The 18,827-nt window shown below is 39.5% G+C and overlaps 1 protein-coding gene and 2 pseudogenes across 1 annotated transcript; 1 reads left to right on the forward strand and 2 right to left on the reverse strand.

Annotated features, from left to right (window-relative positions):
- Positions 1-8,271: 8,271 nt before the first annotated feature.
- LOC148691621 (uncharacterized) lies at positions 8,272-10,698 on the reverse strand (annotated as a pseudogene).
- A 277-nt stretch (positions 10,699-10,975) lies between these two features.
- Positions 10,976-15,266, reverse strand: LOC148691622 (uncharacterized). Its single transcript, XM_088683363.1, has 6 exons — positions 15,240-15,266; positions 14,900-15,041; positions 14,175-14,401; positions 13,452-13,709; positions 13,152-13,319; positions 10,976-10,996 (listed from the first exon to the last, which is right to left on the reverse strand). The coding sequence occupies exons 1-6, from the start codon at positions 15,264-15,266 to the stop codon at positions 10,976-10,978; spliced, it is 843 nt and encodes a 280-aa protein (XP_088539489.1).
- Positions 15,267-15,627: 361 nt separating this feature from the next.
- Positions 15,628-16,628, forward strand: LOC148691623 (uncharacterized; annotated as a pseudogene).
- Positions 16,629-18,827: the final 2,199 nt, after the last annotated feature.

Consider the following 18,827-nt stretch of genomic DNA (forward strand, 5'->3'; position numbering starts at 1 on the left):
AAAAAACACAAAAGTCCACTACTTCATGTAATTACAACTAGAACCCAAAAAATTTCCACAAAAGCTAAAACTTCATTAAAGGAGCAAAACAATTTGTCCTTTTAGTGATTTTGGACCTTTACGTAAAAACGTAAACTTTTGGGTCAAAGTACAAATACACAAAAGTATCAAAACTTTATGTAATTGCATGAAAGCCCCACAAAGACCCTAATTGAGTAGGGTGGCCGGCCATTTGAAACAAAGTATTAAAAAAATTTCAAAGTTTTGTAAGTGGGGTGTGTGAAATGGAATAAATCATTACACACCAACCCACTAAAATTTCTTTAATTTTTCAAAATAAATATCTAATATATTTAAACATAAGAAATATTTCAAAACAAAAACTTTATGAAATAAATCAAAACTTTGAATCAAAACACCAAACCTTTTGTTCTTGGCAAGAACATATCAAGAACAATGAAGAACATTCATGAAAACCCATAAGAGCTCCATGAACATTCTTCATCCAAAAACATACCAAAACCACTCAAACTTAAGGGAAATAACATACAACCATACTAGGGTACATAGGGGTTCCAAAAGTCACTTTAAAACACTTTTAACAAGTCAAACAAGAACCCAAAAAGCCACCCTTTGGATTTGGCCGAATTTCCCCAAAAACATGGCACCAAATTTTAGCTCCAAAATTCATGCTCATATGAACTACATCTACAACATTTGAGATGGCAAATTTTCTAACAAAATTTACATTCAAAGAAGCAAGAATAAAGCTTGTAACAATTACAACATTCAAATCACAAACTATGAACTACAAAACCCAAAAGGATTCACCAACTAGTAGACTTAGGCTCTTGATACCACTTGAAGGAAGATTTGTGAAAAACATGTTCATTTAAGCAACATCAATAGCATGCAATTAACAATTAAAGGCGGAATCATGCTTGTATGCACTTAAAACAAAACATTTACCCATGAAATTCAAAGCCTAGTAGATAGGTGAACCAAGACTCAACTCAAAACAAAGTGAGTTGAGAAATCAATACCTTTGTAGATTCCTCTTTGCATAAGCAAAGGCTAATCACCCAAAGAGAGGGCCTTCATTCCTTGCATCTTAGATCCATGGATTTGGATGGATGAAAAGGTTTCTCCAAGTTCCCAATATTGAGAACCTCTAAGTCTCCACACCAAGGTAAGATTGAAGAAGAAATGAGTGACCTTGAGGAAGTAAGATTGCTAGATGTTTTCCTCAAGGATGGCCGAAATTTTTAGAGAGAAAAGAGAGCTTGTGTTCTCATCCTTTCCCCAAAATTTACCCTTAATGAATTTCGGCTATTAAGTCATACTTATTCCTTAATTCATTTGAGTGGCAAACTTGTAAATAAGTCCAAAACCACTCTTTCTCTAAAATGGCCGGCCTTAGGGATTTATTGGGCTATTTGGGCCTTTGTGAATCATTATTCATTAAGTTGTCATACAACTTAAGTCAATGGACTTGACGTTCGAAGCCCATTGGGCCTTAAGGTCCAAAACTATCCCGAGGTCTTTTAACGAACTTATTCGTTTGATTAATAATCATATTAATTAATCCTTGCCATAAATAATTAAACCATTTAATTATTCTTACTCATCTCCGTTGAATCTTCAATCTCTACCTTACACGGTGTACGATCCATTAGGTTCCTTTTAGCGAGGCAGTGGGCGATTCAAACTCTTTCAAATCGATTGTGAATTGAAACTTACTTTCAATTCTCCCGTTAGTGATAATACACTTTTAGGGCTTCCACAAACCATGGTTGACGCCTAGCAGCATGTCATGGTTACCCAAGCTAATCAGAAGAGGTGGAGAACCTATTCAGTCTTAGGATTACAAATGCAATACGGTCTTTCTCTAATACAATACACTCGACCACATTGTTTGGTTTGATAGTTTATTCATGTCTACTATCCAATGTGAGTCTTGTGCTTATATGATTACCTTGAACGTGATTTGGAACACATTCCTAAATCTCATTCATACTTTGGCCAAAGATTCAAAATCATATCATAGAGTATTCTCCCTCAAACAGTTTGAAGGTTAGAGATCCCTTGTTGCGCATTCACTTGCCTCCATGGCTAAGTGGCTTAACCTCAACGATGCCATGGACACCCTCATGATGGAGTGACTTTGACATAATCAAAGATTAATGACCTAACCACAAGACAACTGTGATGCCTCAGGTCAAAAGACTAATTTGCATTATCCCAACCATGAGTTCTCATGTGACATGAATATGAGAACTCTTCGTTGATCGTGTTCAGTGAACTCATTCTCTATTGAGCACCTACGTACTTGTCTTGATGTCACACACACCAATGACTCGAGACTAGTCACTCTCCCTGAGAGAAGACATAGCACGTACTGATCTTAACGGACTGTCAATGCCCAATTGACAATCCTATGATCAGGAACGTTTAGGATGTGTCAACGAAAGAATGGTCTCATGAATCTAACTTCTTTAGATCGCATTCTTCCAATCACATATTCCTTGGACTTATCGTTTAAGCATATAACATTTATATGAGACGGCTCAAACAATAATGTTTGCCCTTAATATTAAACTAGATTAGTTTAACATGTGAAATGTCCATAAAGTATCATCATATGATTGGTTTTAGGGCACATTTCCAACAACCTCCACTACTTGTGAATATAAGTTCATAACTATTACGTGAAACTCACTTATATTCTAGCGTCAAATTCATGCATGAAAATTAAGTGTGCACTCTCAATAAACATACATAAATAGGTTATCAATCAAATAGTTAAACAAATTGAATTCACAACTTATGAAACGTAATTAGAAGTAATCAAATCATATTGCAAGCGTAAACATATATTTCGAATCCCCCCTAGCCAAGGGGGGTTTAGTTCCTCATACATACAAGACAAAGAGAATTGAAATTAAACATTGCAATCGAGGAAAAGCAACACCTAAAAATTCCAACAACTCAAACTTGAATTGTATGAACGTTTAGGCACTCTTCTCCTCCTCTTCGTTGTGGCACAAGGTCTAAGGATATGTTGATTGTTGGATAGTGTTTTAGAGGGATGGGAAGTGATGGAAATGGAAGTGAAGATGCAGGAAATGGAAGTGGGACTCACGGCTAGGGAAGAATGGATGTGTTTGTGGTGTGTTGTGTATGAAAATGAGATGTGAATTGAATGATGCAAATAAATGAAGTGTGTGTGGTTTATATAGGGAGAGAATAGGTGAGAATGTGGCTGCAATGCATGTGAAAAACAGCTAGGAAAGTATGGAATGCATGTGAAATGTAAAGGGAAAAGCTGGAAATTCTAGGAACCCACGGCACAAAGGGATTTGGCTGCTGGAATGGGTTGTTTTGCACGGCTCAATGTTGGAGAATGAATGTGTGGCTGCATGGTTGAATGATTAAAGTGCATGTGGGGTGTAATGCATGTGGTTTGTTTGATTTCTTGGTGAGAGGATGCACGGCACAAGGGATAGAAAAGGGGTGAATGGTGTGTGTAATTGCATGTGAAAGCTGGAAATGCATAAGTGAGCTGGAAAGCAAAGGGATGCACGGCATGGATGTGTTTTGGGTGCATGTGTGTGTATGTGTGGCTTAATGTTGAAGTGAATGAATATGTGGCTGCATGTGGGTTGGAAATGATGAAGGAAATGCATGAGTGACAACTAGATATGTTGATGAATGCATGTGTTTGGTGGGAACAAAGGGGGAAACAAGGCACAAGGGTGCTTGAGTGAATGATTGAATGTGCATGTGGATTAATGAATGAATGGTGGTGTAATGATGAAGTGTGATGGCTGAAAATGGCAAGGGAAGGCACGGCACAATGTTGTTTTGGTTCTTGAAATGCATGTGAGTGCAATATGAAAAGAATGACTAATTAATGTATGTAGGGTGCAGCTAGGTTGGAAAGGTGTGGATTGTGGCTGCAATTTAGGGAAAGGAAATAGGTTTAATGCATAAATAAAAGGGCAAAGTGGCTACAATGATGAAGACAAGCTGGAATTGATGTGGAAGGCACGGCAAAGGATGGTTTCTTGATGGTTTTGGGTTTGTGATGCATTGTTTGATTGGGCTAGAGGTTTTGCATGGCTCAAAGGTTTGTTTGATTGGGCTAGGCCCTTTGTTTTATGTCCCAAAGAGCATACAAGGCCTTCAAATTCGTCCATCCTCTTGGCTCCATGGATAAGCTATCCAATCCATGCCCAAAAATGCTCCAAATAGCCTCAAAATGCACTTTCTTGCTCCCTAAGCCCTTAGAACCTGAAAACACACAAAAGAAGCATAAAGGACTAAAATAACTAGAGAAACATAACGTAAATGCACGAGAACAAGCCATTTAAGTCGCATGAATATGCTCCTATCAAACTCCCCCACACTTAGCTTTTGCTAGTCCTCGAGCAAAACAGAAAAACAAAACAAAACCTAAACCTTCCAACAATGGTCTCAGGGATTTCCAATGCACATGACAAGTTAAAAATCATTATTCCCACAGAATTTACCATCTTTACACTTAAGTACATTCTTAATCATAGTCACCACATACTATTTCACAATTAAGCATTTAAAACCATGTTTTGAATGTAGTAACATGCCTTAGAGAATTTGCTCAATTCCTCACAAGATATGCACTCGATTTTCACTCAGATTTTCTAACTACACACCCTAATCTAGTCATATGTGAGAAGATTGATGTAAACATGAAAACGAACACTCACATATATGTATCACAAAGAACGCAATTTCTGGAGTTAATAAGCATGTTTAGATATGATCTCATGAATGGAATGCTACTACTTAGACGCGAGAACCAGTGACACCATATGCTCATACCAAGTTCAAACTCCACAATTGAAATGCACAACACTCAAGATAGAAGTCAAGGGTTGTAATGGGGCTTGGGGCGTGTGGATAACAAAGAAGGGATATGGAAAACAAAGGTTCATAAAGAAATAGTGAGCAAAGCACTTGAATCAACTTAGAATTCACTTTTGAATGAAAACTCAACTTTTGAACAAAAAGGGAGACTTTAGACAATTTAGGGCCAGAATTGGTGTTTTGAACCCTTTCTTCAATCACTCATTCTTTCATTTTTTTCAAGCTCTTTTTTCTTTCTTTCTTTCTTTTCTTTTCTGTTTTTCTTTTCTTTTGAATCTCAAAACATACTTAAGAACAAGCATTCCTTCCCCCACACTCATTTTCTTGCATAATGTAACTCAAAAGGAATTCATTTAAGTCATGCTCACTATCTTTTAAGAATAAGGGTGTGGATTGTCCTAAACTAGGCTAGGTGAGGATAATGTGGGTTAACAAGGAATAAAGGCTTAACAAGGCTCAACGGGGTTAACTTAAACATATAATGAAGTAGGATACACGGCAATTTGGCTTTGGTGGTGGTCACTACACAACTTCTTCTTGAATATGTGTTATGCAAATCAATAACATGCTTTGAATGAAATGGGCATGAGTTCTAGCATTTGGAACTATATGATGAAACGCCTTCTAAGTAGTAACCAAGCAAAGAATAATGAGATCATGCAACGACTTTAGAAACAATAATGCACAGATTTTAACTCTCCAAATAACGTTTAGGCTCAAGTCTCACAAGGTTGTAGCGTTTGTTTGAGTTCCTTCCTTCAGGCATGTTACAAAAACTAATCTTTCTTTTATGATTGCATGTGAAGTCATACATTATAACCATAACCAAGCATGTACCCAGAGTAAATCAAACTTTTCTCCATGTTTATAACTCTTTTTAACAGTCATGCAATTACAAACCAAATCCTCATCATTGTGTTGGAAGGTACCTACGACACAAAAACGACTCAAAACACTCTTTTTAGGCTTTTCAAAACATGTTTTTTTTCAAATTTTTATGTGATTTTCGGAGTTATAAAACAAAACACACTAAAACATTTTAAACACACTTAAAAACAGCAAGAAACAACATTTGAAGTTATGGTGGATAAAACCCTCCGAATTTGCATCAAAACACTTTAGTTACCCCCCCCCCCCACACTTCAATCAAACATTGTCATTAATGTTTTAAGCTTAAAACACACCAAACAAAAGTAAAAGCATAAAAAGCAACTAAACATACTCAACATGGCAGAATGTATCTAACAAAGAGAAGAGTTTAGGGATGCAAATCTGGTTATGGAGTGTAAATTCCATCTTCTCCTTGGTGATTGCAGTGAGGCTTGATCTTGAGTTTTTCCACAGGCTACTCTTGAACTGAGCTGGAGATTCTTTTGGTTTCCTCCGATCGTTGATTTTCCTTTGTGCTATTCTTGAACTGGGCAGCAGGATTCTTTTGGTCTCCCCCGAAGGTCTGAGCTTACTCATTTATCTGTTTCTTTGTTTAATCTCTCCAATTCGTATTGAAGAGGGTTAGAGGATAGCTCAGCATATGCTTGTCTCCTCATGCTTCAATGTATCATTTTCCTTTGCCTTACTTGCTCCCATTTGCAGAAGTGGTCCCTTCTCTGGAAGTGTATCAACCGTTGAAGATGACTACTCGAGAGCAACGCTAGGTAAGCAACCAGGGAATAGAGTCCAGGTAGACTCCAAGTGCCGGCTGATTGCTTCTTTCACTTTGCCATGCAAGTAATATCAAGGACAAAGGAAAAGACAAGGAAAGAGCATGATATGAGATACCTTTGCTTTCGCCCTAGATGATATGAGATACCTTTGCTTTCAAAGAGGCAGCGAATGAATCAGCACATATATTTGTTGCGCTTGTCTCCACATGCTTCGATCCACCGTTTCATCTTGCCTCATCCGTACTCCAGGCATCTGGTATCTTCTTTGGGGGATACATCAATGGTAGAATAGGTGCTCTCAAGGGAAGAAGAAGACTGAGCATGTTTGAGAGGGTTGGTTGCAGCTTACATTTTCGGCCGAGAAGGAAAGTTATGCGTTTGTGGGTGTATGCCTTGCCATGAATGTTGATGTATATAGGAATTGTAATGGCAAGTGGCAGTGCGGATGCGGCAATGTCCTCCACGCGTCTTCAGCTTTGTCAGAGAGCTTTTGACAAAATGGCACGCGTTTTCTGAAAAGCCGGGAGCTTTTGACAAAGTTGTACACACTTTCTGAAAAGCCGGGAGCTTTCGGCTTTGTCACCCACGTTTGTCGGCAAAAGTGTGCAGCTGCTTTCTCGCCTTTCACGCGTCTTCTGAAAAGTCGGGAGCTTTTGACAAAGTGGCACACGCTTTCTGAAAAGCCGGGAGCTTTCGTCTGAAGAGCTGACGATCTTTACGCCGGAAAATCCGTCTTTGAAGAGTGGTGTCTCTTCATTTCTGAATCGGTGAACGCCTCTCCTTTAATAGAGGTGATCGATCACCTCTAGCATGCACACTTTGAAGATTGCCCAGAAATCGTCTCCGGCCCGTCGAGATTTTACTCCATCCAACCTTCTCTTTTAACTTCTTGAAAAATTGCCAGCTCATCTAACCCATCAAACATTTGCTTAGATTTGAGTCTAAGCAGTGATCCGGTCGCGCCTTGTCAGGGTAAGGTATGGTGCCCGTCTTTCTTATCTTCTCATGGTCCTCTTACAGGTGAAGACTCTATGATGACGGATGCAACAACAGCTACGATAGTAGCTCGGAACCTCCTCACTCCCAAAGATAGTCAGCTGCTTTCAGGACGGTCCGATGAGTTGGCCGTTCAAGAGTCCTTAGCTCTCAGCGTTCAGTGCGCTGGCTCTGTGTCCAACATGGGCCAATGCCTTCTTGCTCGCTCCCGTCAGGTTGAATCAATGATGGCGGAGGTGGAGAGTCTTAAGTAAGAGATCAAACAGCTTAAGTACGAGAATCAAAGTTTGCACGTGCTTGCCAACAATTATTCGACAGGTATGAAGAGGAAGCTTGATGAGCTTGATGACCGTCAAAGGCTTGCGGCTTTCTTCCAGAGGCACCTCTTTCCTGCATCATCTAACGTTCCACCAAGGCTTGGGGCCTTGAATGATCTATCTTCGGTGCCTCCCGCTCCTATGCCTCTTGCTCCAATGCCTCCTGCTCCGATGCCTCCCGCTCCGATGCCTCCCGCTCCGAGAGTGCTGCCACGTAGTGGGGCTTCACGTACACAACCTTTGTGAAGGCTCCATCTTTCTGCCATTTTTTTTTTATTGCTTGTAATCTCTCGGAAAACAATGAACAATCTTTATTCACTGTATTGGGTTGCCTCCCAAGTAGCGCTTTCTTTTACGTCTTGCAGCCGGACGAAACCTTCTTAGGCTCAATTGGAACCCATGGCATGGAATAGATCAGGTACCTGCACCAAAGAATCAAGAATATCAATAGAGAAACATGAATGATTATCATTAGGAAATTTCGTAGTTTCAGAAATATTGAAATCAATCACTTCCCCATCGAATTCCATCGTTAAAGTGCCTTTAAACACATCTATCTTTGTTCGGGCCGTCTTCATGAATGGCCTCCCAAGAAGAATCGGCAAGGGTGGAGCATGGGTGGTTTCCTCCATTTCAAGGACATAGAAATCCGCCGGGAAGATAAAATTATTCACCTGTACTAAGACATCTTCCAATACGCCCTTTGGATAGGCATTAGATCTATCGACCAACTGAATAATCACACCATCATTTTTCAATTCACCAAGGTTCATTGAAGCATAAATAGAGTATGGCATGACGTTAATTGAAGCACCTAGATCTAACATGAATTGTTCAAACTTAGTATTACCAATAACACACGGAATTGTAAAACTACCCGGATCTTTGCATTTAGGGGGTAATTTCCTTTGTAACACAGCAGAGACATTTTCACTTACCTGAACCACCTCTTTGTTCGAGATCCTTTTCCTTGTTGTACAAAGTTCTTTTAAAAACTTAGCATACCTCGGAACTTGCTTAATCGCATCAAGGAGCGGGATATTGACTTGAACTTTCCAAAAGGTCTCTAGAATGTCCTTCTCGGCTTCTTCCTTCTTTGATTGCCTAAACCTGCCAGGAAAGGGCACGTTTAGTGGAATAGAACTAGAAAAAGTCGAATTGGGACTTACCTTGGTGGTTTGGGATGGTTTAAGAGGTCTAGATGAATTTGGCAAGGTTTGGTCATCCTTGGTCGTGGGCTTTGCTCCCTGTGCTTCTTCTTGCAACAACTTGTCCTCCTCATCTTGACTTGATTTTGGTGGTTGTGAGGTGGTTCCAACTTCCTTGCCACTTCTTAAGGTGATTGCATTGGCGGTTTCAAAGCCACCCTTTGGATTGACAATTGTTGAGCTTGGAAGCTTGCCTTGATCTCGGAATTGTCCCACAAACTCCGCAATCTGCCCTATTTGCTTCTCTAATTGGTCCACCCTTTGGTCTTGGTTTTGCATCGCCTTGTTTTGATTTTCTTGTCCCTGAGACAGACTAGTAAGTAACTTAAGAACTGTAGCATTATCTAAAGACGTACCTTGATGGTTTTGGCTGGATTGTGGTTGGTTTTGGTCTTGGTTGTGGGTTCTGGTGTAAAACCCCGGGGGTTGTTGTCTAAAGCCTCCTTGTTGTTGAGGTTGTTGAGGCTCCCTCCACTTGAAGTTTGGATGGTCTCTCCAACCCGGATTGTATGTGTTGGAATATGGATCATTCCTTGGTTGATTGTGGCTTGGAAATCCAATGGCATTTGCACTCTCCCATCCCCCATTCTCAATCAATTGTGGGCACGTGTCTGTAGGGTGTCCTTGCATGGAACATACGCTCCAAGAAGCTACGGTTTTGACTTTTGGACCTTCCACCACCTGAGAAAGCAACGTAGTAAGGTTAGCCATTTGATTTTGAAGTTCGGTTATGGCACTTACCTCATTGACTTGGTGTTGCCGTGGGGGGTCTCTTTGTCCAACACCTTCGTATTGTTGTGCATTATGTGCTCGGTTGGCAATTAGAACTTTTGCAGCCCACGGAGTTTTATCCACCAACGCACCTCCCGCCGAGGCATCAAGCATTTGGCGTTCCATTGGAAGGAGTCATTCGTAGAAGTATTGAATGAGCAGCTCCTCCTTCATTTGATGCTATGGACAAGAAGCAACAAGTGATTTAAAACATTCATAATAAGACGGAAACGATTCACCTTGATTTTGTTGGATACCACTAATCCGTTTCCTCAAGAGAATGATTCTTGAAGTTGGGAAAAACTTCTCCAAGAAAGCTCTTTTCATACTATCCCAAGATGTAACCGTTCCGGGTGCTAATTCGAAAAGTCAATCCTTCGCTTTTTCCAAAAGTGAGAATGGAAAAGCCTTCATCATCAGAATGTTCCCGTCGACATTTATGGGTGTCATGCTCGAACAAACAACCTCGAACTCCTTGAGATGCTTGTTGGGATCTTCCATGGAAAGTCCATGGTATTTCGGAATGTGGTGCAACAAGCTTGACTTCAACTCGAATTCATCGGTCTTGCCTTGGGCAGCCACGGGGTATTGAATGCATAATGGTGCGGCATTGGCCAATCCCGAAGCGAAAAACTCCTTGATTGTTCGGTTGTCTGCTGCCATGTCTTCTTCACCCACTGTTGTCTTGGGTTCTTCTTCAGATTCAGAAACGGACTCGGAGCTTTCACTTGATTCGCTAGGTTCTGAGTTCTTTCTCTTTTGTCTCAATTCTCGCTCGAAATCGGCGTTAAAGCTCAAGATATGTTCAAGAATCGGATGAGAACTCCGAGTCATAAACTAGTACCTAAAACAAGAAACAAAACAAGAATAAGAATCTGGAATAAAATAAAAACAAAAGAAAATAAAACAATCCAAGAGATTAGCAAAGTTGCTAATCCCTGGCAACGGCGCCAAAATTTGATGCGTGATTTATACGCACACAAATTAAACCCTATTTTCGTCAATTGTAGTAAGTATGTAAGTAGGGATCGTTCTGGACCGGGGATTAGGAGGGATTGTTAACCACTTGGATTTGACTTCAAAAACGTAAAAACAAGTTTAAAACACTATACTAAACTCGAAGAATGCAGAACTAAAAGTAAGAAAGATTAAGACTAAAACTTAAACAAAATATGGGGGGGGGGATTTAGGTTTGGACGAGATTAAACTAAAATGGATAGATTGCAAAGAAAACAAATTGTAAATACGAAATTGACGGAAATGAATGGATGGGAAGCTAGCTAAGGGGTTCATCTCCACACATGTTATACTTGCATGCAAAACGATTTCTAATTGCTTTTCAATAAACCATGAATTCTCAACACCCCGGGTTAATTAGGTCCGCTTAAATTAACTGTCAAGTTTTCCTTAAGTTAATGAATTGGATGATTGCATACGACAATCCAAAGCATTCCTCACAAGTTCCCTATATGAATTGCATAATAGAGATACAAGCAAGAATCATTAAGCAACATGAAAACTATAAGTGTTGACGAGGCATTCGTTACTATGATTGCATGAAACTTATGCCAAGAATATGTTTAACGCGATTGTTTATAAGCAACCTCCACTATTTGTGAATATAAGTTCATAACTATTACGTGAAACTCACTTATATTCTAGCGTCAAATTCATGCATGAAAATTAAGCGTGCACTCTCAATAAACATACATAAATAGGTTATCAATCAAATAGTTAAACAAATTGAATTCACAACTGATGAAACGTAATTAGAAGTAATCAAATCATATTGCAAGCGTAAACATATATTTCGAATCCCCCCTAGCCAAGGGGGGTTTAGTTCCTCATACGTACAAGACAAAGAGAATTGAAATTAAACATTGCAATCGAGGAAAAGCAACACCTAAAAATTCCAACAACTCAAATTTGAATTGTATGAACGTTTAGGCACTCTTCTCCTCCTCTTCGTTGTGGCACAAGGTCTAAGGATATGTTGATTGTTGGATAGTATTTTAGAGGGATGGGAAGTGATGGAAATGGAAGTGAAGATGCAGGAAATGGAAGTGGGACTCACGGCTAGGGAAGAATGGATGTGTTTGTGGTGTGTTGTGTATGAAAATGAGATGTGAATTGAATGATGCAAATGAATGAAGTGTGTGTGGTTTATATAGGGAGAGAATGGTGAGAATGTGGCTGCAATGCATGTGAAAAACAGCTAGGAAAGTATGGAATGCATGTGAAATGTAAAGGGAAAAGCTGGAAATGCTAGGAACCCACGGCACAAAGGGATTTGGTTGCTGGAATGGGTTGTTTTGCACGGCTCAATGTTGGAGAATGAATGTGTGGCTGCATGGTTGAATGATTAAAGTGCATGTGGGGTGTAATGCATGTGGCTTGTTTGATTTCTTGGTGAGAGGATGCACGGCACAAGGGATAGAAAAGGGGTGAATGGTGTGTGTAATTGCATGTGAAAGCTGGAAATGCATAAGTGAGCTGGAAAGCAAAGGGATGCACGGCATGGATGTGTTTTGGGTGCATGTGTGTGTATGTGTGGCTTAATGTTGAAGTGAATGAATATGTGGCTGCATGTGGGTTGGAAATGATGAAGGAAATGCATGAGTGACAACTAGATATGTTGATGAATGCATGTGTTTGGTGGGAACAAAGGGGGAAACAAGGCACAAGGGTGCTTGAGTGAATGATTGAATGTGCATGTGGATTAATGAATGAATGGTGGTGTAATGATGAAGTGTGCTGGCTGAAAATGGCAAGGGAAGGCACGGCACAATGTTGTTTTGGTTCTTGAAATGCATGTGAGTGCAATATGAAAAGAATGACTAATTAATGTATGTAGGGTGCAGCTAGGTTGGAAAGGTGTGGATTGTGGCTGCAATTTAGGGAAAGGAAATAGGTTTAATGCATAAATAAAAGGGCAAAGTGGCTGCAATGATGAAGACAAGCTGGAATTGATGTGGAAGGCACGGCAAAGGATGGTTTCTTGATGGTTTTGGGTTTGTGATGCATTGTTTGATTGGGCTAGAGGTTTTGCATGGCTCAAAGGTTTGTTTGATTGGGCTAGGCCCTTTGTTTTATGTCCCAAAGAGCATACAAGGCCTTCAAATTCGTCCATCCTCTTGGCTCCATGGATAAGCTATCCAATCCATGCCCAAAAATGCTCCAAATAGCCTCAAAATGCACTTTCTTGCTCCCTAAGCCCTTAGAACCTGAAAACACACAAAAGAAGCATAAAGGACTAAAATAACTAGAGAAACATAACGTAAATGCACGAGAACAAGCCATTTAAGTCGCATGAATATGCTCCTATCAAAGAGGCTAGGCCGAGTCAAGAAAAGTGATTTCGCTGCAATAGCTGATAACGGAACTGGATCAGGCGCACCTGATGACTGCCCAAAACTCACCATGTATCCCCGAAGTTTTAAGACTTCCAGTGATCCCTGAAAACAATACCTCCCGATAAGAATTCATAGTCGAAAACATTACTTATCTATTAGATGATGTCAATGTTGGAGTTGAGTAGTTTGGATAAATCATGACACGCTTATGAATATAAGACAAGTATAACTTACCTCAAACGTATCCTTCCCTACAGAATCGTAGACAACTTCAACCCCATTGTTGGATGTTATTTCTTTCACACGAGTGACAAAGTCCTCTTCCTTATATATTATGACGTGGTGGCATCCATCCTCCTTGGCCTGAGCTGCCTTTTCTTTAGTTGATACAGTCCCAATGACAGTCGCACCAAGGGCATTAGCCCACTGGCATAAAAGGGATCCAACTCCACCAGCTGCTGCATGAACAAGGACTGTGTGTCCAGGTTCGACCTGTATAACAAAGGTCGAGTCAGATCTAATAACAAAAGCAACAAAGGTTTCAATTTTTCAAAACATTCATGCCATTAGGAAAAACGATGGCCATCATTAGGCATGCAATTGTAGAATGAAGATATGTTGAGATTAACAAAGCACTTCACTTTTCACACTTAGCTGTGATGCTTTTCTTATTTCCGCAGACTGTACATCATAACGGAAACAAGAAGCGTACCACAAATGAAAAAGTGAAAGAGAAGGAATGGCAGTTTTCCTTGTATCAGATATTTAAAGGTACACTCAATTTCATTTACTGATTTACATTTGCTGGCACTGACCAGTATTATTAGTAACAAATATTCACCTTGACAGGAACAGTGTGTGTATGAAACAAAGAGCTCCACAAAAACATTCTGCAATTCCACATTTATTTTCAAGAGAGATTAAAAAAAGCAGATGCGGGTACATGTGTAAAACTACCTTGAAACAGCGGCGTAGTAGAAACTGAGCTGTTGTACCCTTAAGCATGAGGGAGGCTGCAACTTTAGGATCAATGGAAGGAGGAACAGGCACAGCTCTGTTTGCAGGAAGGATCTGCTCTTCTGCATATGAGCCCATTTGCTGACCAGCATAGGCTACAAGATCTCCAACTTGCCTGCCGGTTAGACCTGGTCCCACAGCTGTCACGATTCCACAAGCCTCGACACCTGAAATCAGTTTTGGTTTATACATAAATAGGGTAACTAGTAACTACATCCAGTGCCCGATAAAGTTTGAGATGTATATATACACAATAAAAATATCGGTGGGAACTGTTATCTGATTTCATGCTCTGCATTCTTGTTTTTAAGTTCATCCCAATCATTCCCAACCATTTGTCGAAATTTATACTCACCGGAGAGGTTACCCAAAATTTTTAATAAAATTTGGATACAAGATAATCTTGGTTGAAATGCATCTCCATAATCTCAAAAATGAATTTTATTCAACTATTGGCGGTAACTGTTATCTGATTTCATGCTCTGCACTCTTGTTTTAATTCATCCAAATCATTCCTCGAAATTTATACTCACAGGAGAGGTTTACAGTTTACACAAAAACTGTCAAGAAACCCAAAATTTTTAATAGAACGTTGAAATGTATCTCCATAATCTCAAAAAATGAATTTTTATTCAATAAGTGAACTTGTTGAAATGAAGCAAAACCTGGGGTGTAGGGAAGCGTAGCAGCCTTATAAAGGCCCTTGCGGTAGTACACATCAATGAAATTAATCCCAATGGCCTCATTCTTGACACGAATCTCGCCATCCTTTGGCTCCCCTACTTCCACATCTTCCCATTTCAACACCTAACATGATCACATTGCAAAAGTAAGAAAAACGATTGGGAATTATTGGCATAAACTAATAACCAAAGCAAAACTTTAACGAAATGGATATCGAATGATCAGCATCAAAGGAGTATAAATCGTTTTCAGGTCCAATTGCCGGCTTATGTGAACGATTATATAAGAAAAGCACTTGATATGGCACTATAAACTCTCTACCAGACAATATAAATTGAAGCTTATCATCTATCAACAAGCATGCTCACTTCCAAATAAATTATCATAGCACAGATTAGAAGCAATTCTCAAATTCAACGAGTCAAAATGACAAACAATAAAAACAACTCAGAGGCTTCTTAATTAAATTGGGCTGATTCTGTTTTTCTCATACAAATCAAAGCACAACCCAGAATTCCAATTCGTAAACAATATATGTAGAGAGAGAGAGAGAGAGAGAGAGAGAGAGAGAGAGAGAGAGACCTCAGGGCCACCATGCTACTATCAGAGCTTAGGGTATACACAAAAATAATTTACGCTTTGCTACCATGCTGGTGCAATGGCAAGATCTTGCACAGTTTAAGTGTTATCTTATCAAATCATTATGTCCATGGGATATTTACGAAGGCTGGAATCACTGCACTTGTGCAATAATCACCTGTACGGAGAATTGCCACATTCCCTGCAGAACTGTACCTGGTTGTCAGTTGTTGACCTTAGTGAAAATGGGTTTTCCGGAAGCATACCAATATGGATAGGGAAAAGCCTTTCATGGTTGCATGTTCTTAACCTTCGTTCAAATAAGTTTGAAGAAGATATTCCTAATGAAGTTTGTTATTTGAAAAGTCTCCAGATATTGGACCTTGCACATAACAAACTCTCAGGAATGATACCGAGATGCTTCCACAATTTGAGCGCCTTGGCTATTTTATCAGAATCATTTGGTAACGAAAGGGATAGAAATGGAATATACCAAGATTCTGGGATTCGTAAAAGGCATGGACCTTTCATGCAACTTTATGTATGGAGAGATCCCTGAAGAACTTACTGCCCTCCTCGCATTGCAGTCACTCAATTTATCGAATAATCGCTTCACCGGAAGAATTCCTTCAAAGATTGGTAATATGGCACAGTTAGAATCTCTCGATTTTTCCATGAACCAACTTGATGGTGAAATTCCTCCAAGCATGACGAATTTGACATTTCTGAGTCACTTAAACTTGGCCTACAACAATTTGACGGCCAAGTTTAAGTGACTCAGAATTGTCAACAAGAATTGCAGCACGAATGGGGTGATACCGCCAGGAACAGTTGAGCAAGACGGAGGAGGTGGATACCGTTTACTAGAAGATGGGTGGTTCTACGTGAGCTTAGGAGTTGGATTCTTCACGGGGTTTTGGATTGTGCTTGGTTCTTTGCTGGTAAACATGCCATGGAGCGTCCTTCTTTCACAGTTGCTGAATAGGATAGTGCTTAAAATGTATCATGTAATTGTTGAATATGTTTAGCTTTGTTTTGTACTTTGCGTAAGTTTGTTGGCATTTTCCTTGTTGTGACCAGTATGGTTGTGTTGTATGATTTTGTCAAATTTCGTCCTCTTGTTTCATTGTATTTTTCTTTCAGGTTTGGCTTTAGAGGGGTTAGGTTTCATGTCCCCCCTCCCTTATATCATTTTTGTTTTCGTTTCTAGAGGGGTAAGGTTCATATCCCCCCTTCTTACTCAATATTGTTTTTCTCCTTTTCTTGGCATTACGAGAGGTAAGGCTTATGTTCTCCCCTGACCAAGCGTAACTTATTTTTTTCGTTATCAATAAAATATCGCTCGTATCGTCGAGGTTTTCTTAAAAAAAAATAGAAAAAAATATCCCATATAAAATTAAAAGACTTGTTTTCTGAACAAGTAACTCTTAATTTAGCAAAAGTAAATTGAATAACAAGAGAAATGTGTGAAAATGGTTTAGGGATAATTAATTATTAGCAAACTCACATTATTCATATTGTTTCGTGGTTGTATTTTTAATTATTTTTAATTTACAATTTTATTCTTTTGTTCTCTCTCTTCTCTCTCCCCTTCTTCGTAGTACTTCTCTCTCTCTCTCTCTCTCTCTCTCTCTCTCTCTCTCTCTTCTTCGTACTAATTCACGTGACACTTCTCGCTCTTTTACGAGAAAATCCAATTGCTATGCAGCTTTGAAATGCTCATGAAGCAACCAAAATGGTGACGACGGAGTTAGCATGTTCCTATGTTATTTAGAGGCACTCTTTGTCACAAAGCATTCGTATTGATGCCAATATACGAAAAGTTTACAAACTTGAAACATGATACATTATGAAGCAACTTTGTTCCTAGAATAAATAAAATCGACTTGACATGTATCGATCTATAGTTGCTTGACATCCTAAGCATAATGGTTAAGAACAGGGGTCTGTTTAAATCTTTGAAAAGAACTTAATAAGGGCATATATTGCATGTACAAAAGACCCGGAAACAAAGTTTTACGCCATGAAAGAAGAAAAAAGAAATGCCAGAAGTATAGGGACGATACATCGTCTCTGCGTGTGGATGAATGCATCGTGTGTGCTACAACAACAGTGAAGGAAGAATAGAAAGTTCCGCAGAATCCAACTCCAGTACTCTACATGAGTCTCCAGCATTAGTGAAACCTCATCTCATTTAGTTTGCTGCCCCTAATGCTGTGGTTGAGCCTACATGTTTTACATAGGCTAACAAATATCCTGAATGGCAACAGGCAATGGCAGAAGAGTTTAATGCTCTTTTGCATACTGGCACATGGTCCTTGGTTCCATTTCTTCTATCCATGAATGTTCTTCCAAATAAATGGTATATCGGATCAAACGGCATTTTGATGGTTCCATACAGCGATATAATCCTCGACTAGTCGTAAATGGCTTTCACTAGAAAGAAGGTATAGATTACAACAAGTCGTTCAGACCGGTTGTCACTCATGCAACAATCAGACTCATTTTCTCCATTGCACTTCACTACAATTGGCCTTTCCGACAACTTGATGTTCATAATGCTTTCTTACATGGTTCTTTGGCAGAAGAAGTTTATACGTGACAACCTTCAGGTTTTGTGGATCCTCAGTTTCCATCACATGTTTGTAGACTGCAAAAATCATTATATGGTTTGAAACAAGCACCTCGTGCTTGGTTTCAATATTTCTCCCAACATCTTGAAGAACTTGGGTTTCAGGCCTCAGTAGCAGATTCTTCGCTGTTCACTTTCTTTAATGGATCCACAGTTATCTACTTGTTGATATATGTCGACTACATCCTAGTTACGAGCAATAATCAATCACATATATCTCGGTTCATTCAACAGCTTGGTCAAAAGTTTTCTATAGAGGATCTAGGTCCTTTGCATTATTTTTTGGGATGGAAATTACACGGACATCCACTGCCATGTATCTGTCTCAATCCAAGTACATCATGGACCTTCTAAAGAAGACCAAAATGTTTGATGAAAATCCTCTCACCACTCCCGCTGCAACTGGTTGTAAGTTGAGTATATATGACGAAGAACCTTTGTCAGATGGCACTAATTTTTGAAGTATAGTCGGTGCTCTCCAATATCTTCTTTTCACGAGACCTGATATTGTTTTCGCTGTCAATCAGGTCTGCCAATATATGCATTCCTATCTCAAAGTCACAGTTTGGATAACTCAAGGACTCTTCACCAGATAGAGAACCAACGCATTCTTTTCTCTTCTTAGACTCTATCAGTTTATATTTGTAATTTGAATTCATTTGTAATCCGTTATACGTTTATACTGTAACAGACTTTCC

This window comes from Pyrus communis, chromosome 13 (assembly GCF_041283825.1).
Source record: "Pyrus communis isolate YQ-2024b chromosome 13, ASM4128382v1, whole genome shotgun sequence".
In the NCBI taxonomy this organism is placed as follows: domain Eukaryota; kingdom Viridiplantae; phylum Streptophyta; class Magnoliopsida; order Rosales; family Rosaceae; genus Pyrus; species Pyrus communis.

Coding starts and splice junctions, on each gene's coding strand:
- LOC148691622 (XM_088683363.1), bottom strand. CDS start 15,266: ATGATAAGCTTCAATTTATATTGTCTG. Junction 14,402..14,899: donor TACGCTTCCCTACACCCCAG/GTTTTGCTTCAT, acceptor AACTGATTTCAG/GTGTCGAGGCTTGTGGAATC. Junction 13,320..13,451: donor TAGGGAAGGATACGTTTGAG/GTAAGTTATACT, acceptor TATTGTTTTCAG/GGATCACTGGAAGTCTTAAA.